This window comes from Dipteris shenzhenensis, chromosome 33 (genome assembly GCF_047967505.1).
Source record: "Dipteris shenzhenensis isolate YYH24624 ecotype China chromosome 33, Dip_SZ_1.0, whole genome shotgun sequence".
In the NCBI taxonomy this organism is placed as follows: Eukaryota; Viridiplantae; Streptophyta; class Polypodiopsida; order Gleicheniales; family Dipteridaceae; genus Dipteris; species Dipteris shenzhenensis.
The window spans coordinates 12,099,694-12,110,906 of record NC_141628.1 but is presented as its reverse complement, the minus strand read 5'-3'; the positions used below and the strand labels follow the sequence as shown (position 1 = coordinate 12,110,906).

Genomic DNA, 11,213 nt, shown 5'->3' with positions numbered 1-11,213 from the left:
CCCCCTTTTACACACAGTAAAATTTGTGATTCCAAAAGCTAAGTCAGTTATCACCTCCTGCCTATCATAAGAGATTTCTTGGGCAGGCAACCTTGGTGCTGCCCAAGCTTGGGCACCCATTGCCCAACTAATCAAATCCAAGTATAGGATCACTCCCCATTAAATGCTACCTTTTCTTAAAGATTCTTGCTTGGGTAGTGTCTAAGAGGGCTTCCCCACGTGTGGGGAGCCTGGTGAATTTAGTGATGGGGATCATGGCAAAATTGTGTCCTCACGTGTAGCTCCAATGCTGCTTGGTAAGTTCTAACGTTGGAACAGATTGAAAGCCATTGGCTCTCCCCATTTTTTGCTTAGGATTCTTGTTAGGAAACCTGCTCTCTCCTTGTATGAGTTGAATACTTGGCTGGTTGAGCCAGTTTTGAGGAATATGGGTTGGCATTGCAAATGCTCTCCTAGCTTTACAAAGCCTCATGGGGCGTTACATTGTCAATACTACTAGCGTCGCTTCAATGCTAGTAGACAGCGTGGTAAGATTGCCTTTGGCGGTGTATACCCGCCTAATGTTATTTCTACGCCATTTCAGTTTGTTGTATCCACACGAAGTGGGCCCCAACTAGCTGGAGCTAAATTTTCGAGCACCGAAGGTGCAGGTGCTCAATGTTTCCACATATGTGCACGCACTCACAATGCAGTGGTAGAGGTCTAGTCTCACGAACGTGAGGTGCAAGGTTTTGGTGTGCATTCTTTTGCACATTTGTGCAAACGAGTTTCCGGTAACATTTTCTCTAGGGGCACGCGAGGCGCATACGTCAAAATGAGGAACTCTGTACCGGCCCTTAGATTATTATTTTTTTAGCCCTTAGATTATTAATAATTACTTTATAGAGTTCATTTAAAACCCCCCACTCACACAAATTATTCCAATTGATTTGTCTCAGCTGCCAATATATTCTCGTGAAAGGCTTAGCCGGCTCCGAGTGATGATTGCAAATTTGCTCAATTGCAATCCAGCCGATCGAGTGCTTGCAAATTTGCTCGGTGTACGAAGATCGTCGAGATCGGCTGTGTGATCCAGTCCACAAACGTGCTACGGGCAGGTTATTGTGATCGCAGAATTTTGTCATCCTGATGACGCTGCTCGCTTTTACGATGCCATGGGCGAGGGCGCTCCTTCTGTGTATGTGGCTCTTACCATTATTGGTGAGTAGTCTCCCAGGGATTCTACAATCATTGAAACCCACAAAAAGCAGCTTTTTCCATAGCAAAGTTTTGCACAATTTTCTCACAGAATCAAATTATCCCAAAGGTAAATATCTTTTCACCAATGCATTTACAAGACTAAAATAATTTCTGTAAGCAAACTGACTGCAGCGCCTACATGCGTGTCTGACAAATCATCCGATTTTCCTGACTAATGTTCTGCGATGTTAAACAATAGTGCAAGCAATTCTTATCTACAATGATCCATGATAATTACTTACGTGAGTGGGGTGAATCCAACGCAATCAGGTGGCATCTTTTCCATTGTTTGATGCTTCTTCGTAAGCCTTCCGCTATAGATTGGCAGTGGCGACATTTTTTGCGGCTCTGGTTTGTGCAAGAACTCTTTCTAAAAGTGCTGCAAATACTGAAACGCCTCTTTCTCTACTCTATTACAAGTTCAACAAGTTCAGGAAGGTAAGCCAGTGCGGTCGAATAAGCTAGGTCAGTAGTGTTAACAAGTTTTGGTATAGGTGCAACCAAAAGCATTTATGTACCATGCTCAGCTTGGGACGCAACATTGTCACATTTTCACCGAGGGCATGCTTCTTCTCGTGGCACACCTTGAGGCAGTGTCGTGTTCTTTGACATGCCAATGTCACTCCTCTCGACTTACCTAGCATTTCAACAATGATAATCACAAAGGCGAAAATTTAGATTGCGATCTTTGTTCCTTCGAGCTACAAACCAATGATTGAAAACGGTGTACATCTTGTATACCTTTAATTTTATCTCTCTCTAGATTGACCCTTGAACATAGTTGAAGATCAACTTCTCCTTGAAAATGTGACCTTGTTGCATCCTAAAGTTGTGCATGGTATATAAATGCTTTTGGTTGCACCCGTACTAAATTTGGTTGACATGACTAGCCTAACTTATTAGACTGAACTGGCATACCTTCTTGAACTTAATGAATCCCTTTGTGCTCACATGCATCATCAAAATACTTCAACAATAACACCCAGAACACTCCAAAGGTGGCATCACTTGGTTTGACAACAGCAACAACCAAAGGTCAGTTCAGCCTAATAAGTGAGGTGAGCTTGGTTAGCTAGTTTCAACCAAAGGCATTTATGACCATGTACATGTCCTTTGATTAAAGGTTAATTTGAAGAGCAAGATGACATATAAGGTATACAAGTTGCACAACCTTATGATCATACACATCAACTGGTTCATGTAAGAGTAGAGGGCCGAGATGTGGATGCAGTTGTAGATTGTCAGAGCAAAGGATATTTGTGCCCACCATAGTTTTAGGGAATGCCAATGGACATGCGTATGGGGATAATGCCCTCATGGGTTGGAACCATTTTTAAGTCACTATTGCATTAGGTTACTATGTTCAATATGATTGAGACTTGTGTAGGTTTTATAGCTGATTGTGTAGAAACCCTACGTTTACTAATTTGTGCAATTTATTCTTGGAATTCTCCAGCTATCATGTTGTCTTTTTTCTCAAACCTTCAAGAGATACCCAGTCCATTGAACATTCAGAGGCGACCCTGAGAAATGGGACCTTAAATAGTTAAGAGATTATAGAGGCGCATCCCAAGCTTAATACACCACATGGTGTGGCTTAGCCTGTGTGGCAGGCATGCCGCCTAAGTCATTGCATTTGCAGCCTACATAGCCCATCAATTTCTGTATAATTGTACATACTACACAATCTTGTAACTGTATTCTACACAAGCATGCATAGGCTTTGCCAAAACATTGTGAGGACATTGATATAGACTCCCCAAGGTGGGTAGGAATCTCCTCCACATCAAATCCTAGATTGTAGCGGATTTCAAAAGATCCCCACACCATCTGCAAAATCTCTCGGGTGAGGATGTAGAACACAATACAAGCTTTATTTAATCTGAAGACAGCAACCACATCTGATGGTGCGATTGAGTTTGGTGGACTCCAGTCTGGGTGCGTACAATCAAGGAGGTAGCTCCTAGAAAGGGAAGTCTCCAATGTCTTTACATGAGCTCAATTGGTGGCATGCTCTTACTTGCCTCTTCACCACGTTGTGGAACACCCACCATAACATTGGTGTGACCGGGATCATCATCATGGCCAAGGCCTCCATTACAAGTGGGATAGTAGAAGCATCTGCAGCTAGCTAACTAGACTACTTAGCTTGCGAAGCATTATTATGGTTAGACCCATGACCCAAATATTGGTCTAACCATGCATGGACCTAGCTAAGTACTCAATACTAGGGCCTTATAACATAAGACATGACAAATCATCCACATTGGTTGGACAATCTCGGCTCCAAGCCATAGCAACCTAAGGGGTAAAAATGACTCAAAATTGACAAAGGAAATGGTAATGTGGCCTTATTACAATCATGGACCATATGAACCCTTGTGAAATCATGAATCCAATGATGGACCCACATCATTACCTCCCTAAGTTTGAGACTGCCCACAGTCTCAAGCAAGTTTGGAAATTTGGAGGTAAGAGTCTCTAAATCCATCCAAATAGGCTTGGAAGGAATCTGTCCTTTTTTGCCTATGTCACGAGGACGTGAATTTATGGGAATTTTGATTTGCGACTCCTGTAATTTACGTGTGACTGCCTTGGACCTCTAGGGCAGGAAGTCTGGCCACGTGTGCGGGACTTGGGAACTTAAAATTCCTAGCGGGCCCTTGGAAATTGTGAATGTGCAGGCCAATTACTAGGCAATTAATTCAGGACCAGTGTGTGCAACAGAGGGGCAAAAGAGTGGTGCAATTAAAATTTGCTATTTTTGGCATAGGACTCCAAAAATAGCACAGAACACCTGTTTGGCATGCAGGAGGCTAAAATCAGGCCAGGAAGAGAGAGAAAATCCATTGCAAATTTTCGTGGTGTGTGCCTGGAGCTGGGTGACGTGTTTTTTGGCTGAGTTCTGGACTTCTACTGCTGCTGGTGACCTCGAGGAAGCTGGGCAATCTGTTTGGATGCTGTTTTTGCTATCGGCAGCAGAGTAGGAAGAGTTGCGATTTCTTTACAGGCTGGTTTTTCCTGTTTTTGGGCCCGAGAAGTGTGGCTAATTCTTCTATGGGCTGTTTTCACCGATTTCTAGGTCTAGAAGGAGAGGTGATCCAACTTGCTGCTTCCCGGGCTACAGATAGGCTGTAGAAAGTGGGGCGAAATACTTCCTGGCTGATTTCTGTTGGTTGCTGTCGATTTTGGGGCGTTTTGGGGCTGCCTTTGGACTGCACCAGGGCTGAATCATTTATTCTTCGCTGGATTCAGGGTTTTCCAATTTAAACGACCTGATTCCTATGGATTCTTTTTTTTCCCAAGAAAATTACTTCATTAAGCATGAATGAAAACCGCGAGAGCAAGCCCAAATGCGGGAGTACATCATGCAATGCATGAGGAAAAAAACAGCTCAAAATGAGCTAATAAAAAACCAAGGCGGAGGCTGAAAATGCCACCTCAACCCTGAGGGAGACTCAGAGAAGAAAGGAGATCCTCTCCAAACTCTGAAAAAAGTAACTCTCTTGCTCTGGAGGATCCTTGCAAGCTCACCCATATGGCCGGTGTGTACTGTGTCAGTCCAAATACTCGCCATAACCTGGGTAGGGTGAACCTGAATACCCTCCATCGCCTCTGTACACCTGGCTCTCCAAATATGCCAAGCTGTAATGCCAGCCAGAATCTCCCACGACGTGTCTACTGATGCATGAGCAACTCTGAAAGGAGTGAAGGGAACATCCTGGAGGGAACAAGACTCGACCAAGTGTCGCCGTACAATGAGAGCTGGATTGGGATCATGTCCCTCGAAAAACACATGAGGGCTGGTAAGAGATAACCAAGCCATTGAACCCGAGGTCATATAGAAAGGTGCTGTATGAAAGATACTGAAAATCCTAGCAACACCTTTCTAGATGATCCTCGCCTGTCTACACTCCCAAAGGCAATGCTGTAATGACTCAACTGCAGTGTGACAACGAGGGCAAGTAGGGTCAGCCCCGACCTGATTCCTATGGATTCTGGGTAGAGGAAGGCTGGTCTTTGCCTGCTTTTGCCGTTTCTTGACTAGTTGTTGGTTGGTTATTGCATTTGGGATTATTTCCAAGTAGAGAAAGGCTGATTAATGCTGTTGGGCAGTGGCAAGAGTGACAACAAATAGGGGCGACCTGTTTTGGAAGGGTTTCCTGGCTGGTTGTGCCAAAGTCTTGACTGTCTTTGGCTTTTTTGTGGGTGTTTAGCCGTTTTGTTTTGTTTTGAGAGCCGGCTTTGCTATGTGAGGCACTTACACCCACTAGACATCTCATGGAGAACTCTTTCCTGCCACCTTATTTACTCTTTAGCCGTGTCTGGCTGGTTGGGCACTTGGTTGTGCAGGTGCAGTGGGTGGAGAGATAGCTTATGCCTTTGGAGAGTACGTCATTGCCTAGTGATTGGAGGCATATTCGTCGTATAAAGTTGAGCAGGATTTGCAGGGTGTGTTGGATATTGGAAGTCTATGGGCAGTGGTTTACCAGTGGTGCAGATTTCAAGAGACCTTGTAATCAGCCTCTTGGCTTTATGTGAATAATAAATAAATATCGCAAGGGGCGCCAGTGTTTGGCGTCAATAGGTGTCTTTGTTTCTGAGTAGGAGCACTCTAGCTTCCTATGATTTAATCTGTGGTGATTAATAATTTTATTATTTACTGTGTATGTGTTGGGATAAGTATGGTCAAAGGCTTACTCTATGGTGCATGTGTGCATCTAGGGGAGTCACGTGTGTGTGTGTGTGTGTTGTAGAGGCACATCTAGTGCTATGATGTGTCTAGTGTGTGACCTAAGTGATGATGTAAGCCAAAGGTCCCCACATGGGAGGTTCCTTTGATTTATGCCAGTCCCACTGATGTAGGGGCTGATTGCCATTGATATAGGGGAGATGCCTATACCATCCTCTCTTTCTATAAAATGGAGGTCATTCCTTCATTCTAATACATGGATTTTGCCTTACTTGTGCTCTCACTCCTCTTCCAAGATGCATCTCTTCTATCCCATGTGTTTCTACAGTATGCTGTGGTTAAAGTGGATTCTACCACCCTTTAATTAGTGAAGGCTGGTTTCATGGTTCCATTGCCGGGATCCACCTAACTTCTTCAAGAGGTGAGCCAATGGTTGGCTTGGTGCAAGTCCAGTAGACTAGGCAAAGGATACAACATACAGTCGAGTAAATACATCTCACAACAGGGAAAGATTTCTGACTCTCACGGAAGAGGAAGACGAAGACAAAGACGAAGAGAGGATGTCACAGACCCCTAATGATGATCAGGGTGTGAGAGAGGAATCCCAGCATGTTGCTAAGCAGCAGGTTGATAATACTGATGAGGAGGACATGGATTTCTTCAAGGCACAATTGCAGAGCTTTATGAGTGCTTTTTCTTAATTCTCGCAGGACCTTTGTCTTCAGAAGATTCTGAATTTTGAAACGCAACCAAAGAAAAGGAAGTCCGACGTTGCGGCAGCATGTGAATTTTCTGGATCAGCCCCCACAAAACGCCTACGGTTTGCAACAATCTAATGTTATTCCGGGGCTGAATCAAGGCGATAATTTTCAGTCTTAGTTTTCGGACAGCAAGGAGTTATTGTACCCCCTGTGCAACAAGGTTATTTTGGTGGAGGGTCAGTTTTTCAGGCTATGGTCAGCCCTCAAGCACAATTTGCTGGTATGCCTGCAAGTTAGATGGTGGGGTTTCAGCCTATTATGCAGCCCCTGGGACAGAATTTGATGTATGCAAATGTTGGGGCGGCCCTAGGGATGCAAATAGATATGCCTAATGCAGCGACAAGTAACATGGTTATGCCAAATATGCAAAATTCAGGAGCTGGTCTGAATAATACAGCTTTGCCTCATGGTGTTGGTGCTAGAGATAGTGTGAGTGCTGCTGTTCGTTTTGCTTAGATACTATATATGATAACTTGGCACTGAAAGGGAAAGTGAAAGACTATAAAGAAGCTGGAGTTGCGGTCAAATTCGAGACGTTTAGTGGTACTTTGGATAAGCTTAAGGATTTAACCTTTCTCTAGCAGTTTGATACAGTGTATAGTGGAGGAAATTTTTCTGAGTCATCTAAGATATGTCGGGCTGCAAGTTTTCTAAAGGGTACTGCTCTCCAGTGGTGGACCACTATGCCTATGTAGAACACCGCACCTACTACTTGGGTACGCTTTAACAAGTGTTTTCAGCTGTGTGGCTTACCACAACTTTTGAGGTTGACATCATGACTGCCTGGCATGAACCGAATTCAAACAACTGCCGAGATCTTGAGGAGCAATAGTAAATTTTTGGTGGCTTTGTTGCCTATAAGCTGTTATCGGCTTGTTTCTTTCTCTGAGCAGGTAGAGAAGTATTGCTGTGGCTTACCAAAGGAGCTTAGCGACTATTGTACGAAGACAAAGGTTTCTAACATGTCTCAATTGATTGAGAATGCTAGCAAAGCATATGTCTTGATGGAGGGAAAGACTTCTGGATTCAAGGGTGGTCAGAAGCACGAAGTCAAGAAAGACAGCACAGAGAAGAAGTTTGGGTCTCGTCCTTCCAAAATAGAGAAGAAGGCCAACCGCCAGAAAGCCGAGTTTGTTGCTGGGCAACCGCAAAATAATAAGAAGGCGGCTGCATATTTATCTCCAGAAGAGCTGAAGTTTTTGTATGAGGAAAAGAAGTGCTTTAAATGCAAGGAACCGGGACACATATCTAGGGATTTCCAAAGTGGAAAGAGGAGAAGGCTGATGCAGATAAGAGTGATCAAAAGGGGGAGAAAACGAAGACCATGGTTGGTTTGATGCCAGATGTAATTAGTGAACAACCCCAGAGGGAAGAAACAGAGCTTGGGGAAAGATTCGGGATCAAACAGCCCTCATCTTCTCTGATCCTGGCGCGAAGGCAAATTTTATCTCTCCAAATATGGCAGCCAAATTGGGGATCCGTGCAAATGAGATGGGGCCGAGTTGTGAAGCCGGCATGGCTAGTCCAGAGTTTAGCACTCCTGTCACTCCCATTATTGGGAAGCATTGCTTACATATTCAGTCTTTGGTGGACAACGAAGGCTTCTAGATCATGCCTCTCTCCAGTTGTGGTATTTTGCTAGGTATTCCATGGATGCACCGCTTGGATGCAGTGATAGAAGCAAAAAAGAGAGAAATTACGGTTTGTCATAAAGGGAAGACCAATGTAATTGAGGCTAAATTGAAAGGGGAATCTGGCTCAGTTGTAATGGCTTTTGTCATTAATTCCATAATGAAAAGTCATATTTTAGCGTACATGGTTTTTGCTAAGGGAGGTTCCTCTAGTGAATGAAGAGCACACTGTTTCTTAGAAAGAGCAGTCTTTTTAAATCAGTTTTTAGATTGTTTTTGAAATGAATTGCCTAGTGAGCTTCCGCCAAAAAGGCCAGAGGATCATGGGATTGATATTGTGCTTGGCAGTAGTCCGCCTAATAAACCACCCTATAGGGTCAGTGTGGCGTAGCAAGAGAAGATAATGAGTCGGGTTAATGAACTTTTGGAAAAGGGGTTGATTCAGCCAAGTTCATCACCTTTTTGTTCTCTAGTCCTGTTAGTGCAGAAGAAAGATGGTTCCTGGCGTATGTGTATCAATTACCACGCCTTGAACAAGATCACTACTAAGAAGCACTTCCCGATACCCAGGATAGATGATATTTTGGATAGGTTGAAGGGGGGAGCTGTATTCACCCGCATTGATTTAAAGAGCAGGTATCACCAGGTTCGCATCCACCCAGAAGATGTACATAAGACGGCGTGTAGGACTTCTTTTGGGTTGTATGAGTTCTTGGTCATGCCTTTCGGACTCACTAATGCTCAGCGACATTCAATCACATGAAGTAGAGCAGGAAGAGTTGCGATTTCTCTACAGGCTTGTTTTTGCTGTTTCTAGGCCCCATAAGTGTGGCAAATTCTTCTACAGGCTGTTTTCACTGATTTCTGGGCTCCAAAAGGAGAGGCGTTCCAACTTGCTGCTTCCCGGGCTGCAGACATGCTATAGAAAGTGGCGTGAAATGCTTCTTGGCTGATTTCTGTGGGTTGCTGTTGATTTTGGGGCCTTTTCTGGATGACCTGTTTTGGGGCTGCCTTTGGACTGCGCTAGGGCTGAATCATCTATTCTTCGCTGGATTCAGGGAGACCTGATTCCTATGGATTCTGGATAGAGGAAGGCTGGTCTTTGCCTCATTTTGCCGTTTCTGGACTGGTTGTTGGCTGGTTATTGTGTTTGGGATTGTTTCCAGGCAGAGGAAGGCTGATTTATGCTGTTGGGCAGTGGCCAGCGTGACTACAGATAAGGCGACCTGTTTTGGAAGGGTTTCCTGGCTGGTTGTGCCAGAGTCTTGGCTGTCTTTGGCTTTTCTGCAGCTGTTTAGTTGTGTTTGGCTGGTTGGGCACTTGGTTGTGCAGGTGCAGTGGGCGGAGAGATAGCTTATGCCTTTGGGTTTTGTTGCACGCTTGGTCGAAAGGAAGAGTGCGTTATTGCCTAGTGATTGGAGGCATATTCGCCATATAAAGTTGAGCAGGAATTGCAAGGTGTGCTGGATATTGGAAGTCTGTAGGCAGTGGTTTGCCTATGGTGTAGCTTTCAGGAGACCTTGTAATCAGCCTCTTGGCTTTATGTGAATAATAAAGAAATACCGCAAGGGGCACCAATCTTTAGGACCAATCGGTGTCTTTGTTTTTGAGTAGGAGCGCTCTAGCTCCTTATGATTTAATTTGTGGTGATTAACAATTTGATTACTGTGTATGCTGTAGTTAAAGTGGATTCTACCACCCTTTAATTAGTGAAGGCTGGTTTTAACCTACCAAGTACAACTCCTTGGGTCCTCTTCTTGTGGTTCTGGTCTTTAGGTATAGCAAGGTATCCTTTGCTGTAAATATGGTATAACATTAAAGGGAAGAGGGGGTTGGATTGGAGCCAAATCATCTGAAAGGAGAGGGGGATAATAAGGCTTGAGAAACTTTGCATTGAAGACAGAGGCCAGGAAGAAGGTCAAGAAGGTAGGCATTCTCATGGATGGGCTTAAGAACTTCGAAAGGACCATATCTCAGAGGCTGAACCTTCACATGAGGAGGATTGTAATCTCTCCTTGGGCAAATATAAGTAAACCATCTCACCTTCTTGAAAAGTCTGAGGCTGCCTATGCTTGTCAGCCTTATGCTTGTACTTGGCTTGAGTTTGCTCTAAGGTATGATGAACCGATTTGGAAGGTCTTAGCCTTAGCAATATCTCTGGCTGCCTTGGAAGAAGAGGCATTGAAGTAAGGACCCTGCAAAGTTGAATCCATGGGTAGAGCTGGCTGGAAACCATGGCAAACTTCAAATGGACTCTTGCCGGTAGATGAATGTAAAACTCTATTGTAAGCATGCTGCATGTATCCAAGGTATGAGTCCCAACAGTTGAGTTTGTGTTGACAATAGAGTCTTATGAGCATTAACCACCTCAGTTTGACCATCAGAGGGGGGATGCCAAGCTGTGGAATGCTTCAACTGTGTCCATAGACTATCACAATGTGGTCCAGAAAGTGAATTTCAAGCATGTCAAATGGGCTACCTACATGCAACAATTTCATCTCATCATCACTACAAAAGCCTTGGGAACATATTTTCTCTCAGGACTTCCCACAACCAAAAGAGACATGACTACATCTATGTGGTTGTGGATAGATCAAAAATGGCTATTTTAATTCCAACATCCAAGACATGAGATGCAGTCCAAGGAGTTTTTTTCCAACATGTGTGGTTAAATTTTGGGCTGCCTTCTTCTATTGTGTCTGATAGGGATTCAAGCTTTCTCTCCCCAATGGAGCTTTGAGTATTCAAGTACTAAAGAGGCTGATGATCAGTATAAACAATCACTTCCAAAAGATAATGTCTCCAATGCTTGAGGGCTTGGAGCAGAGATACAAATCTTGGTCATAAGTGGGATAATTCAATGTTGCATTTGAGAAAAGAAAGAAAGAA

The 11,213-nt window shown here is 44.0% G+C and overlaps 1 protein-coding gene across 1 annotated transcript in view; it reads left to right on the top strand.

Annotated features, from left to right (window-relative positions):
- Positions 1-946: 946 nt before the first annotated feature.
- Positions 947-11,213, top strand: part of LOC147879698 (uncharacterized) — a 109,912-nt gene continuing 99,645 nt past the window's right edge. The window contains exon 1 of the mRNA XM_087371868.1: positions 947-1,200. Within this exon, the coding sequence (XP_087227994.1) occupies positions 1,129-1,200 (72 nt within the window). The 5' untranslated portion in view covers positions 947-1,128. The remainder of the gene's footprint in view (positions 1,201-11,213) is intronic.